This window comes from Carcharodon carcharias, chromosome 10 (assembly GCF_017639515.1).
Source record: "Carcharodon carcharias isolate sCarCar2 chromosome 10, sCarCar2.pri, whole genome shotgun sequence".
NCBI lineage: Eukaryota > Metazoa > Chordata > Chondrichthyes > Lamniformes > Lamnidae > Carcharodon > Carcharodon carcharias.
This window is the reverse complement of record NC_054476.1, coordinates 19,887,633-19,903,537: the sequence shown is the minus strand read 5'-3', so window position 1 is coordinate 19,903,537 and position 15,905 is coordinate 19,887,633. Positions and strand designations below refer to the sequence as shown.

Genomic DNA, 15,905 nt, shown 5'->3' with positions numbered 1-15,905 from the left:
ATCCTATTTTGCCCTCAAATGACATTCATATATCCAAATCTTTAGCAGGAAGAAGAGTTGATATTTCGGTTGATTTCCCTCTCCCTAATCCAGAATAGCTGAAGTTGATTGTAGCACTTTTATCCACTGTGTCCAGACCAGCTTCCTCAGTATTGCCTGCCTGGCTTCAAACTACTTGCCTTTATTAACTCCCTGCACAAAGAGGGAAGCTGATCCTGGGTTTGATCCATGGTACCTGTGTTGAGTTAACCGTTGTCAATTGGAGAAACAGTTGGGTTGTCGCAGTGGGCCTCTGTTTCTCTCCTAGCCTAAGGATACTATCAATCAGTGGCTAAACCTCTACAGGATTCGCAACCCTGATTGTACTGCAGTGTGATCTGGGTATGTGTGTGGAAAGCAGATGATGGGACTGGGCTCCATTGTGGTGTTCCCCAAGTTTTGAGAAAGCTTGACGTTTAGGCTCACACTTGGAAGATGACCTGTTTGCCAAGGACTGGCATCACCAGACTAATATGGGCCATCACCTTTGGAAGGAAACTGGGTAGGGGGAAAAATTTGTAATTCAAATTCACCACAAGCAAGAATGCAGGGTTTTTACTTAGTCAAGAATATAGCGGAAGATGTTTTGAACAAAATATTAGCAGGGCCATTAATCTCCTGGTTGCCTGAATTCTCTACATTAGTGCTGTGATGTGTATGTATGTCCAAATGGAGGCCGTCCCTCTTCCTTATCCAATTGCCTTGCCAAGACTTGTGAAAACAGGGCTGCTCCGTTCTCTTGCAGTGAGTAACTACTTTGGAGTGGCTCCCAGTCCTCTGTGCAGCTGGCTCTTCTGACCTCATTATTTTCATTTGCTAGTGAAGGCAAGAAGGGGCTTTGCTGGAGAGAAAGGAAAGAAACAGGTTAGAAAACATGGAATAGAGAGTAAAGTGTGAGAGGCGGTATGATAGAGTCCATTGACAAATGATATGCCCTTCCTTGGGAAATAAAGTGGTTATAAAGGAGAAGACTTAAAGCTGAGGGAAAATATCAGCCAGAGTGCAAATGTAATTAACTTGTTTAAACAAAACTCAAATAGCCTTTGCAGTAGGTTTTTCAAATTTTCTGGTTTAAATTTTAAACTGGTAAACCATTGAAACCATTTCTGTTGCAATGCATGGGATAAATAATTTGAATTGTACTGCACTGAATGATTTTGCATGCAAGTAACCGGTTTACCTATGGTTGACTGCTTTTTTCTGTTTCTGTACGTTTACTTCATCAGGGACCGATGAATTATGCAAACGGTCCGCTGTTCACTCCATTAAAGCAGGTTTATATTTGCAGTGCCTTGCTTTTTAGGTCACAGACAGACAACGAAGGAAATGTGATGACTGAATCAGGTACAGGAGGAGTGAACATGGATACTGTTCTGTACAGCAAAAATGGACAAACCTGCATAGAGGACTTGCCCGGTGAGTTAACCCAGCTTTTATATATGCTAATAAGCTATAACGTTGAAAGAGTAAAGGCTGAAGTTTTTCATTTACAATTTTTGCAATGTTGTGCAAAGGTGCATTTCTATTTCAATCAATAGCATTGAATTTTGACGCCTTGTCACAGAAATAAGGATAAATTGTGCCCTTATGCAAATGCAGCTTGAAAAATATATAGGCCTGAATTTTCAGCACGGGGGTGGGGGGGGGGGTCCAGGCGCAATTGGTTTCCCACCGGCTGACCAATTAACGGCCATTCAGTGTGAAGCGCACGCTGATACAATCAGCGCTGCCAGGATTGGGGGCAGGAGGAGGGTGAGCGCTGAAGACAGCGCAGGCGCGGGAGAGTGTGGAATAAAAGCTCCCTGAAGGCAGAGAGCTGTCTCGGGGAGCTGAAGAATTTAAATACACAAAATAAAAATTTTAAAAACCGGGGGAAAAAAATGCCCTCGCATTGGAAACAGTCACCTGAACTTATGCAACATGAAAATTCTGTCCAGTCATTTTTTAAAAATTTAATGACAGAAATCTCACCCCGCCCTTGGATGAGGTTTCCTGAAAAATGCAAAGGTCGTCTGGCCGATTTGCCTGCCCGCCCACCAACCATAAGATTGGACGGAGCAGTGAATAATCCCAGTCAACTGCGCCATTAATGGGCTTAGTAGCCGGGTTTAGCGTGCGCCTGCCCACCAAAATGTCATGTGAGTGCGTGATGACATTGGGACGCTCACCCGACTTGATTGCATGCTAATTTATGCTCGAGTGAAAAATTCTGCCCGTGGAGTTTTTATAATTTTGCCACTTGGTTGACTGTTATCATGGATATCTCCTAGTTTTGGCAGTGACTACCAAAAGGGACCATATGAAAATAATGCAGAGATTTTCTCCCCCTTCCAAAATGCATTTTAATAATTTTGTAAGCCCAAGGATTTCAAACTGGTGTCTGCGAGACCTTCAGATTTTATCACTGTCTTGGGCCAAGCACATATCACGTTGTGAGCCCAGTGTCATGAAAATTTTTATTCAATACTCTTGTTCAGACTTTGTTGTTTCTTCGTTTATTTTGGTTGCTGTGTACTAATTAAAAAAAAAATTCTGCAGTGCTAAAGCTGTTCTTATCTTGGCAGCTGCCAGTGCTTTTTGGAAGCTGGACCAGGTCTTTCTGAAAGAGTATCAATATTTGCAGAGCTCCCCAGTATTTGCTGGGGGCGCCCCTGCAACACACACAATTTTTAAAATTTTTGTCGCAGATCCTCCAACTGCACCTGCGTAAGGCCGTGTAATTACTGATGTCGCCAGTGTTTTTTGTTGAAGCGTTTTATTGGTCTACATGGTTACCAAGTAAAGCAGCACTTTGTTCTAGAAGATTTGCTGTGGATTTTACCTGTTTAGAATATCTTTTTACCTTAAACCTTTTTTTGGTCAATTTTTTTTTTCTTCTCTCCCTGAGACATTGGGGTACAGTCCCTTGGGTGTTGACTGACCCTTCAGTGTCTTGCTCAAGTGCTCATTCTGGCAGGTTACTTAATTGTGGAGCATCTGAATGAGATCATGTCCACTAGTTCGATTCCATTGCTGATTGTGAGATACCAACAGTGAGAAAACGGCCTGTTTTCTTTACCTTTTCATTCCTCTAATTGAGGGACATAGAGGCCGGTTGTCACACTCCTACTGCCTACCTGATGAACGTCAGCTAACTCAGTGGAAGCTGAGGATGAGACTTGGTGCTGTCTGGGCCTGCATTATTTTAGCTCCTAGCTGGTTAAACTTACTGAGCCATTGTGGAGCTGTTTTATCCATCTTTAAGAAGATTCAGAGGCATTGCATGACCCTGCTATTCTGTCCTTCATCCTTCCCAAGTGCCTGATTAAGTAAAAAAGATAACATTGAGCCTATTTGGTCTTTCCCTGTGCATTGTGATGCATTGGACATAAGGCCAGGTTTCATGGGGTGAGTAATGTGTTACCCAACATAAAGCTACTCCAAAATTGCAGGCCAGGCACAGATTCAAATGAATCTGGCAGAACGAAAACCATGTTTTGTCTTTGGGTTTAACATTAAATGTAAATCACTAAAGGTAGAGCCATTGTATTTGTAATCCAAGCTCAGTGCTAGGACAGATAAACTAAGGATTACATCCAAAAGGAAGATCAGAGGCATTTTGGGAATATATCCAGTGTTGTCCACTGGTTAAAAAAAAGGTTTGAAATTCATCACAGTTGAAGTCCTTGTTGACCACATAGCAGCTTTTTATTGGGCTTTTCCCTTTATAACCTGAATCCCGGCTGTGGGGCTGGTGTGTTACACTTCACTCAGGGAGTCTGAGTTGTCGTGGCAGCTTCCACCTTTAGCTGCAAGTTGCAGCCTGGAGCCATGAATAGTGATGGTAGAGGCTCCAATGTTCTTTTCATCACATGGCTGACCAGGAATCTCTCCCACTCTTGCCACCTGCCATTGGCATGTGTTGAAAAGACTTTCAGGTTGACAATCAACCTGTTTGGCCACATCATGAATACACCTTCTTCGAACATCAAGTTCTGGCGTGGGACTTGAACCCAGAGCTTCTGGCTAAGAAGATGGGAACACTACCCACTGCACCAAACCCCAGATCCATCAGATTGTATTGTTAAGGCAGTTTGAAGTAGTACCTGTGGAAATTTTCTTAACAATATCTGTAAGTATTGACATTTTGTGTTATTTCTCCACAAATGCAAAAGTAACATTCTGATCTTTCATGTAAGAACAAACTTGTTTCTTGTCAAGCTGTAAACTATAATGATGAATATGAACTACAAGATTGTTGAAATTATTATTCACCACCGAGGATTCTATTTACCCATGAAGAGGAAGTATCACAGGACTCTTGGCAGCTCAGTGGGGATGTAATAACATTCAGTAGTCTGGCACTGCAGTACACAGATCAGGAACTTTGCACATTTGATTTTTACTATACAATGAACTAACTGATTGCAGCCATAGGGGCACCAATATGAGCATATTTTAAGAAGGGCAAGTACAGTCCTATTAATCGACCTCAATAACTTGTTCAAATTAATAACCAGCAGAAGAATAGCAAACTGTACTTGCCAAGCCACCTTTCTGAAATATAGGAACTACATTTGTAATTTTTCATTGGTTTGAACCTTCCAAGTGCTCAATGATTCCCTCAATGTGATCATTAGTGTTTCATAAATTTCCTATCCCGCTTAGGTACCCTGAGGTAGGCTTCATATGGACTGGCGGAATTACCAGCTTTTCAGCAACTTGTATGACCTTTATAAAAGGAGTTTCTCAATGAGTATTATGAATGTTTATTTATCCTTGGGTCAGGCAAGGAAACAGAGGGCAACTGTGAGAGAGTTGGATCAAATAAGAGAAAGAATTGTGTTGGGTACCACAGGGGTTTAAGCTTCTGTTATGTATAAATTACATGCATTCACAGCAGATAAACACATTTGAAATAGAAAAAGAAGCAGGGCTATGATAAAGAGCCGGGCAGTGGAATTAGCTCTTGATTGCTCTAGCAAAAATACTGGAACAAACATGGTGCCCTGAATGTTTTTTTTTCTGTGCTCTAAACTTCTTTGATTTAATAATTCAGAAAAATATGATGCTGTTACTCTGGGGGAGACGGTGGCATAATGGTACTGCCACTGGACTAATAATCTAGAGGCCCAGGTGAATCCTATGGAGACAGGGGTTCAGATCCCACCACAGCAACTGGTGGAATTTGAATTCTGTTAATAAATCTGGAATATAAAACTAGCCTCAATAATGGTGACCATGACAAATATCAGTAATTGTCCATAATAAAAATTAATGCCCTTTAGAGAAGGAAATCTGCCATCCTTAGCTGATCTGGCCTACATGTGACTCTAGACCCACAGCAATGTGGTTGACTCTTGACTGCCTCCTGAAATGGCCTAGCAAGCCACTCAATTCAAGTGCAATTAGGGGTTAGAATTAGAACAAATGCTGGCCTTGCTGTGATGCCCACATCCCATGAAAGAATAAAAAAAATAAAATTTCCTATATGGTGGTGAAGCCCTGGAAGATAATTTCTGGCATCGTAGAATGAAGCACCATAGAAGGAGGCCTTTTGGCCCATCATGCCACTGTGCTGGCTCTTTGATAGACAATTAGCCTCATTTACTTGCCCTTTCCCATACCCTTGAAAACTCTTCCCCTTCAAATATTTATCTAATTCCCTTTTACAAGTTATTATTGAATCTGTTTCCACCTTTTAGGCGGTACATTCCAGACCATAGCAACTCAGTGCATAAAAACAAATCTCCTGGAGGCTTAGTCCTATGTCAGGAGCTGAGGGCTTATATAATGAGTAATTGAGGAGAACTTCAGTTGTTGAGTTGGGCTTTGTTTTCTGCTGATGCCTTTGTTCAGACTGTTTGAATGGGAGACCCTCCCTCTCTTCAGTTTGGCTCCTGCATCATTGAATACCATCACATTTTCAGCTATCATAGGGATGAGGCACCAATAATACACTAGTGTTTCATTACAGCAAGCCTTTCAATTAAAGATCATTCCACGGCTTCCTGTTTGTAAACCCCTTCTTCTCGTCTATCAATAACAGTTGAATTGATGACTTTACTCAACGCTGAAATCTTTTTTTTTTGGGTAACTGATGTTTTTTGTTTAAAAACATCACGTCACTGTTGCACTTGGACATTAATAGATAGAACTTTTAACAGAGTAAGTGACAAACCTAACTATTGAAGGCATTCCCAATTGCTCCCCTCCCCAATTCCTACACCTCATTACTCCTTTACAACAGTCTGTCTTCAGGCGCAATACCACAGGATATCTGCTAGCACCTTTAAAATTATTTTGGTTATCTTTGTTTTTTTTCCTAAAGAAACCTTTAAGAAATCCTTAACGGGTGCAAAAAACTGTGCTGTTTAGCAGGTTTTGAAATGCACAAAATGATTAATCTCTTTTTGGCAATGCTGCACCGGTCACAATTTCAACTCTGACATCTCTGATTTGGTTGAATTGACAGTGATGTGAAGTTTTTGTTCTCCTCTATTATCTGCAACAACACTTTATAATTTGGGAACACTCCATCCCAAATAGATCCATGCTGTATAGACTTTATATTTTTAACTCTAGACTATCTTACAGTTTATTCAAAGGAAACCTATAGGACCCAGTTAATATTTTTCAAAATAAAATATCTAATGAACATAAAAAGTACCTTGTAAATTCCCAGATCCATAGTTTGATTGTAATTGATTAGAAAACATAGATTGTGCACCGATTTTTGTATTGCTCCAGAAGATAGGAATCCATTCTCTTTTATTTGCAAGCAGGGAGGAACTGGGGAAGATACAAAAAAACTGTGGCAATAGATTCATCAATAGAGCAGGATTCAGTGCATTAAAGGTACTGAATGGGTGTTTTGTAGTCTGAGGTTTGGCCAGCTCTTATTGTGCCCTTTCTAGCTGTTTGTGCCATGGCAGCCTTTAAAGGAAGACAAATAAAAGTATGAAAAAGAGAAACACCAGATGAATATTAAGCGGTGTGAGGACTCAAAGCCGGCCTCAGTAATGACCAAAGTTTTGTCAATAAGTTGTTCTCTTGTGTGCCTAATCCAAGCACACAACAGGCATCTTTTTGCCATCAGTCATTTTAAATACCAGCTGAAGAAGCCCGGAGAAAGGGAAACCAATCCCTTCGAAGCGAGGTCTGCAAATCCAGCTGAGAAGTCGCTGTTGTCCTAAGTATGAACCGGAGGCTGTGTGCAGCGAGGCCGCACTTGCAGAATTTGTAACCTGAAATGCAACACTTAGAATTGTCTTAGCTTGCTACGAAACTGAGGGCAGAGACAAAGCCAATGTGAGTTTTCGCGGCATTCAACAGTATTAGAACGTGGCCCTCGAGTTGCGAAAGACATCAGCCAGGACGAGTCGTGAAGGAAAAGGGAAGGTGCTTGCATCGATCTTCCAAGAATGCATCAACCAAACGATGGAAATCGTTTTTATACATCTAAAAACCCTGGGCTTTATGAAGCAAAACCAAGAAGCTCAGTCGGCAGCTCTCTGCTTTCTTGGAGCTACACCCGTCCTGTGAGAGAATCAAAATTGTTTTATAAATCCAAAGGAGGAGATAATTTGAAGCCGCCGACCACATCCACAGAGCTAAACCCTTCCAAGATTTTGAGGAAGGCACTCCGGTCAGAAAGTGGCTACTTAGATCGAGCCAAACCTGGATCCCGAATGAGCAAGATTCCAATGATATGTGGATTAAAAAACAGAACGCAGGAACAATTGGCTAAACCAGGATTTAGCCGAACTGCTCGAGAGAGGAGCTTGCCCGTAGGTAGAAGTAACGAGTTGTGTCAAGTACATGTTCAGCACACATGTGTATGGGAAGGTATTGCTCGTATCAACGAGCAAACTTTGCTGACTATGCTTGATGTTTATCAGAATCTCAACAGTAAGTATAATAATGATGGAAATTAAAGTGAGGGTATAACATTTAAAACGCAAACAAATGTTTGCAAGTCAAAACTATTTATCATATAGCATTACAGTTAAATTACACTGATTGGGGCCATTTCAATGCTGTAGCGGGGCTGGAAACTTAACTGGAGAGATTCATACATGAAGCCTGGGAAAGATGGGCATGGGCTTGGCTGGCAACTTTCAAAGCTCTAGTACTTTGGAGAGGGAAGGGAGATTGGAGCTGAGTTGGAAGTTTGCAAGGATGGTTATCGAAGGGTTTTTTTTTATGAGGTGGGGAGTGATGATGGTGGCTTTGAAAGGGTGGATGACAGGACCCAAAGAGAGGGAACTATAATTGATTAGCTTCCTAATGCCCACTATCTTGGTTCATTCCTGAAGGGTGTACATTTATGTAAGAAAATCAGAGGCTGCTGGCTGCCATATTCTTAAACCTTATGTGTTCAGGTGAATGTTACATCCATCCAACTGAGAACCGCAACTCCTGCCTGGATCAAGAATACAATCTAGTATTTTGGGGAGAGGAGGAGAGAAAAATTGTGGAAAACCTGTTGAATTAATAACCTTGCCGCCTATCTAATAGGCTCAGTGGGAGGCAGGCACATCATTAATGTTTATAGCTCAGACTCTTGCAGCAAAAACTGGGGAGGCAGGGTATGTATAAAGTCACAAATACAATTTATAAGGCTGCATTTTCCCATGGACTTCGGGGTCCTGATGTCGGGGCCAAAGGGGTATCCCGAACCCTCACTTACTGGCAGCGAGACTGGTACAGGGGTGACCTCGTAATTGGCTGCCTTTGAGCCCTGTCAAAAGCTTGCAGATGTGAAGCCTGGGCGACCATGGTGGGGGAGGTAGGTGTTGCGGAGGCAGATTGGGGACCTCGAGGGCCCTTCAAAATGGAGATGTCCTCCAAGATGTATGTCTAAAATAAAAATTCAGGGGGGCCAGGCAGGCAGGTCCCCCTGCTCGGGGTGGGGAGGGGGGGGGGGGGGGGGGGGGGGGGGGGGGGTGGTGTGGTGCGGGGGGGACCTCGTCATATGGCCCATTTGGACAGCAGGGGATGCCTTTCCTGCCTGTGGCCCCTATTTGCATCATGAAGCCTCTGGCTCTGATGGCCACCCTCCAAACTGCATGGAGGCTGCCTCCAAGGAGCTGCCAACCTCCCAAAGTGGTGGTGGGCTGCTCGGCATTGTCCAATTGCCAGTGATAACTCAAAATTGCTCCTACTCTCACCAGCCCAGGCCAGGGAAATTCTGCCCATAATTTCTGTTTCCTCAGCTGACACATTACATTCTTCCCAAGTTCAGGATTGCCCCCACTACCATATTGATTGAGATTAGCTATCTCATAGGCCAATGGCTAAATATGGAACCTCCCCAATCAGTGCAGTGCATTTTGCCAGTGAGCCAGTAAGAGAGTTCAAGAAGAATACACTGCTTTGCTGCATTTCACATGATCCTTTGCATGTTCACCTTTTTCCTGAAGTTCTCCAGATGATGTGACATTGGAAGCCATACGTTGATGAAGTTAAACTTTTCAGATCATCAGTTCAGTAAAAGTACCAGCAATTGTGTAAATGAGTATTTAAAACTGTAACAGCATTGTCAGTGCAATCTCAGGGTAATTGTTTTTTCTAAATCTGTTAATTCTGTGGTTATATAATTGAGTCTTATAAGAGATGCCAAGTTTGGATCCCATCGTGTGCTGCGTTAGCTCATCTTAGATGGGTATCTAAGGATGCCGCTTTTGGTCCCCACGTACAAGGACTGAAGAGAGGAATTTTAATTGGGACTACTGCTTCTCATTGCTGTCCACTGAACCTTGTTTGTAAATCCTTGTGTGAGGATAGGGCTGAGCTTGGTATTGGTGCCCTCCTTTGGTCGAATAGGCTGCGAGTGTCCAGTGTTTTAGCTTACAGTCAGTAGCCACTTGTAACATATTAAGAAGTTATGTGATGCCTGTGAAACATTACTCAGCAAGAGTTACTCGCATCAGGAAGACAGCAATGCATTTGGATGTTGTTGAAAAGAGAGACATATTGCCAAATCTTTCTGTCTTGTACTCATCAGGACAAATGCAAGAATGCCAAACTTCAAACGATCATAACAATTGATCAAATGAAAACTTACCTGCTTTTAACTTACCTGAAGTTGAATTATATTGTATAGTTCATCTCACAGGTATGTTAAGAGCAGGTAAATTTCTGACTGATAAATTGTTGTGACTGTTCGAAATTTGGCATCTTGCATTTTTCTTGATGAGGCAATATGTCTCTCTTTTCAACAATATCCAAATGCATTTTGATAACATATGTCCATTTTGTAAGGTAGGTTCACACTAATGGAATACCAGTGCTGACACCAAACCTAGTGTCCTTAAATAATAGTTACTTTTGGAGTTGCTATAGAAATGCTTGTAGAGATTTACTTCTTGCTATGGCAAGTGGCTATAGAATGGGAGTACGAAACAGTGAAGGGCAATGGGAGTGGACTCAAGTGATTTGATCACTGATACTTTCCCCTGACAGTGCAGTCAGAATGGTTTAATGTACTGCAAATCATGGGCATGAGCTGATGACTGAAATTTGCTGTGCTGTTCAATCTCTGTGCAAATAATGAAGCTTCTGAAAGGGTATAAAATATAACAAATGGATGATGTAGCAATAAAAAAAGGACAGCATTTGAGAGTCATTCCAAGTATAGTTTGCAGCTGTATTTATAATTGATCTGGAATAAGCTTAAAAATGTTAGATATTCATAGCTGGCTTGATTTTTTTTGTATATAAATGATTCAATTTGTTATTGAGTAATAGTTTGAGGTACAACCAAAGATAAAGCCATGATGGCATGAAAATGTAAAGGAACACAGAGTAAATTTAACTCAGGACTTGCAAAATTGTTCTCAATTGGCTGTGACTGCCCTGAAGCACTAAATTTTAAATGTCTTTCTGTTTCTGTAGGGGAGGACCCGGAGACTCGAAGGCTACGGACTGTCAAGAACATTGCCGATCTCCGGCAGAACCTGGAGGAGACCATGTCCAGTTTACGAGGAACACAGATCACACACAGGTATGAAACATTTCATTGTATAGTTTTTCTTGTGTCCTTTCTTGTCTTCCCATGGTGCTGAAGCGAAGAAGAAAGTCAGCAGTGAGTACAGCGTTCCAGCTGTGAACCTCATTACATCAGCATTACATTGTTGGAGTGTTACACTGCACTGATCAAAAGCAGCGCTTTTCTGTTTAGTAAGGAAAATAACTGAAAGGCTGCAACTGCTGAGAACACCTCATGAGGTAAAACACACTGAGGCTAAATTGTTAATACAGGCTTTAAATAAAATATAGGCAGCTAACACAAATGATTTTAGAGCTTAAAATTTTAGAGTAAAACAGTTTGTTTCTTCTCATAGTGGATGCAGCAATTTAAAAGATTAGATTAATATTAGAGACAGTTAAAATAAACTGGATCAGGAAGAAGGAAGTAGTATATAGTACCTTTCAAATTCTCAGGATGTCCCGTAACACTTGACAGCAATGATTGCTTTCAAAATCTAGTCACCATTGTTATATTGCCAAATAGCAGCCAATTTTCGCCTAACTAGGTCCCACATATCAGTGAGAGGAATGATCAGTCCATCTGTTTTGAGGGTGTTGGTTGAGGGATAATTATTGGCCAGAATGCTAGGAGAATTCCCCTGCTCTTCTCCAGCTAGTGTCATGGAATCTTTTACGGACAGACAGTGCTTTGATTGAATGCCTGATCTTAAAAGGCAAACCCTCTGGAATAATGCTTTAACTCACAACCTGCCAACTCCAAGCCAAGTGTGCCACCATTAGACAAACTGACATTCACATATCTTGCCTGGAGCCCTGACAGCACGGGTTATTATCAAGAACTCTTCTACTCTGATTAGAATCTGAACATGATTGAATCGTCAATCAGGCCATAAATGGGATTTGAATATTTGTCAAATAAGTTCAGAATGTTCACTAAGCCAAGACCATTAACCTAACCATAAGTGTTGGAAAAAAATAACTGGAAATATTTTTTTTGTTTTAACCACCTGATCAACTTCACAAATACTCATTCCAAATAATTTTAAAAATGCTTCACAGTGGTACCAGGGAGGCATCTCATAAATTATTCTAATGAAAGTCATCGATCTGAAATGTGAACTCTTTTTATCTCCCAACAAATGACCTGCTCAGTGTTTCTGGCATTTTCTGCTTTGATTCCATTCTTTGAATGGGATGCCTCTCTCTTAATGACATCAGTTTAATTCTTAATTTTTTTTGAATGGCCACTTTTGAAGCTCATCAGGTTTATAAAGCAGAAATAATTTTCACATTTTAGGCTAGTTGAATATACCTTTGCCTCCAGGCTTGTAGGAATATGACCTGTGGTAATGTCAGAACACTTCAATAGTTCTGCACTTAATACTTGGGCTTCAGCCTGGACACAATTCCCTGGACTACATGTTTGCTTTTCCTGAATGCAGCTGCAATGTCAAACTGGGCTCTTCTTGCCTGTGAACATTTTACAGGACCTGTTTGTGCAAGATATACTGTTGGGAGCATAGGTTCTTTTGTGTGAAACCGTGTTAGCAAAGCACTTGTTGGACCCCTCACGTTGAAAGAGACTTGTCTCCTCTGCACTTTGCAGTGAACGGAAATAACGACAATATATGACCTGGTGCCATTTTGGCAACTGCTCATTACGTTTCGCTTAAGTTTTATTGATTGAGTTTTTTTTTATTCACCTAAGAGAAGTTTTCTGTTCTTTTTAGCACACTGGAAACAACATTTGATAGCAGCGTTACCACGGAAATCAGTGGCCGCAGTATACTCAGCATGACGGGCAGGCAAACCCCGTTGTCATGGCGACTTGGCCAGTCCAGTCCCCGCCTTCAGGCTGGAGATGCACCATCAATGGGGAACGGATACCCTCCACGGGCCAATGCTAGCCGTTACATACATCCTGAGTCGGGCCGCTATATGTATACTACACCTCTCAGGAGGCAGTTGGCATCACGCAGCAGCAATGTATGCCACTCAGATATTCCCGATAAGACTGGTGATGACATGGATCTAGAGGGCATCAACATGGATGTAGCTGGTTACATGAGCGATGGTGATGTACTCGGCAAGAATCTACGGACTGATGATATTGCTAGTGGGTAAGGAGATTTTTTTTTAAATATATTTTTATTCTCATGTTTTATTGTGTTACCTAATGAGATGAAGGATATGAGATAGCGCTCAGTATTGAATAAGGAGAACATTTGGATCGTTGAATGGACAGCTTGTGTTTTGGGTAGTGTCATGATGTATTAAAAGTTATTAGAACTTATCGTCAAAGGTTCCATTTTCAAACGCAGAATTTTTTTAACCACTCGCTTCTGTCTTTTTTACTATGGAGACATTTAATGTGAAGATTCCAATGAATATTCACCATCCCGATTCTCCCATGGTCTAAGTTGCAGAGGTACTGCATAACAAAGCCAGGTTCAGTTGCCATGCTATGCGGAGCTAGCTGATTTCTGCTGGATAGTGTATGTGTGAGTGTTAGTGAAGATAGGATTGCATGTGGCCATGAGCCTCCCAAAGTTGAATGGCTTGCCAGCACTCATTGTCTTGACTCACAGTTGAGGCATTGTCACTTTGGTGAGGCATCACAGAGTGCCCGGTGCCCATGGAACCCTGCCACTGCAGGAATCAATGCTTTCATGTTGGAGTGCTGAACATTACCAGACAGGAAAAGTACATCGATAAAGGCAAAATACTGCGGATGCTGGAAATCTGAAACAAAAACAAAAAATGTTGGAAAAACTCAGCATGTCTGACAGCATCTGTGGAGAGAAAGACTCTGAAGAAGAGTCATACGGACTCAAAATGTTAACTCTGTCTTTCTCTCCACAAATGCTGTCAGACCTGCTGAGTTTTTCTAGCATTTTTTGGTTGTGTTTCAAGAAAAGTACTTCCATCATCTCCAAAGCCACCTCAAATTTCAAGCCATGATACCAGCCCCGATCATGCCCACTTTTCCAGTTTTGGATTTAGCAATGATTGATGATCCTGGGGATTGTTATTTCTGCCCTGTAATGCAAAATAAAATGCAGTTGAAAGGTGTAAAGTTGTATTTCAATTTAATCTTTTCAGCTCTGTCATAAGTCTATGTATGGAAATTATTATATAATATTCCCACTCCTCTCCTGAAGGCTTTGGTTCCACAGGTACTTGTTGCCTCTGTGACCGTGCCACTATGCATATGCAAACCCTGACAATGAGTGCCTATTGAACCAAGGTGCATGAAGACCAAGTTCAATTCTGTCTTCCCCACGTACAGCACAGATTACTGTATAATATTTAGACATAGCAACACGAGTCACTTTTTCTCCCCCCAACCCAAAGGCACACATGCCGCTACCATCACTGGGCTTGGCAACCTTAGCACTGACTGACATCTAACTTGGGGCCTTGCTAATCTGTATGTTATAGCTAGTTATTCAACTGACTCAGTTTGGGGTTTCTTGTAACCTTTCTTAATGTAATAGTCTGTTGTTGCCACAAGGTGGCAAGAAATGTATTCTTCCCTCTTGTTTGTTGCTGATCAGTGTTGTATGCAGTCATTCAAATGAATGGTCCGTAGTTAGGATTTTCAATGTGACCCTTCTGGGAAATAAATAATCCTTACCGAAATGTTAAGAATGATGCAAGTTGCAAACCTATTTAAGCATATAGTGGGTGAATTTCTGCGGAATTAAGGGAATTATGTTTCTCAATCCCCAGATCTCTCTATTCACTCACAATCTTCAATATCTTTACTTCAAGTGCATACGAACAGACAAATTAGGAGCAAGAGTAAGCACTCGGCCCCTCGAGCCTCCTCTGCCATTCAATAAGATCATGACTGATCTGAATGTAACCTCAACCCCACATTCCTGCCAACCCCTGATAACCTTTCACCCCCTTGTTAATCATGTAGTCCCATTCCTTGTTTTTCCCATGAAGTTGTATTACCTCACAATTTCCCATCTTAAATCACATCACAGGGTTGAACAAGACTTTGTGGTTGTGAGGAACAGTGTAGTTGAATCTGTGACAGTGGTCTGGGAGAGAGATGGAATTGACGACAAGGATACTAGATTTGTTGGCAGGGGCTCAAGACAATGGCTTCAGTCTTTCCAGCATTTAACTGGAGGAAATTGCAGCTCATCCAGGACTGGATATCAGATAAGCAGTCAGACAACACAGTGGAGGGGTTGAAAGACACAGTGGAGGGCTAGAGCTAACTGTCAACAGCATCCATGTCGAAATGACCCCATGCGTCTTTGGATCAGGTTGTCAAGGGGCCCTTTCATTAAATCACATTTTCCACAGGCCTGCCCATTACATTAAGCTATGTCATCCTGATGCCTTTTATAGTTGTCACGCTGTATGTCAAACCTTGTATGGCTATTCATCATGTTTGACATTGGACACTGAGTATTACCATTAAAACATGAGGACCATTACAGCCGGTTCCAGTCCTCACTTGTCATTGAACTTGGAACGTGCTATATGGATGTTAATTCCTTTTTACAAATGTCCTCTTGCTGAGGAGACCTAAAATAGCCTTTGCAATTGACCAAATACGTCCTTGAATTGCAAAACAATCCACTATTTTTAATGTGTTGAAGGAACAAGATGACTAATATAATACATCTGGGGCTGCAGCAATATGAGGGTTCCTTTTGACAATAAGTGGATTTGTATTGTTGATTTTTCCACTGTTCTGTCCAGAGTTCTGTATCCTACTCTGCCCTTCATAGTTTACGTTTGGGTTCCAGTCACATGTGCCATGTAGTATAGCAACCCAATTGACTGCTAAAAGAATGTAAAGAACTTGCATTTATATAGCGCCTTTCGTGACCCCATGACATCGCGAAGCAATTTACAGCCAATGAAGT

At 41.6% G+C, this 15,905-nt stretch overlaps 1 protein-coding gene across 2 annotated transcripts in view; it reads left to right on the top strand.

Moving 5' to 3' along the window:
* nav2a (neuron navigator 2a) overlaps positions 1-15,905 on the top strand; it is a 315,479-nt gene that overhangs the window by 59,572 nt on the left and 240,002 nt on the right. For both annotated transcript variants that reach the window (XM_041197259.1, XM_041197260.1), the window contains 3 exons: positions 1,343-1,455; positions 10,918-11,026; positions 12,744-13,133. In XM_041197259.1, the coding sequence (XP_041053193.1) occupies positions 1,343-1,455; positions 10,918-11,026; positions 12,744-13,133 (612 nt within the window). The remainder of the gene's footprint in view (positions 1-1,342; positions 1,456-10,917; positions 11,027-12,743; positions 13,134-15,905) is intronic.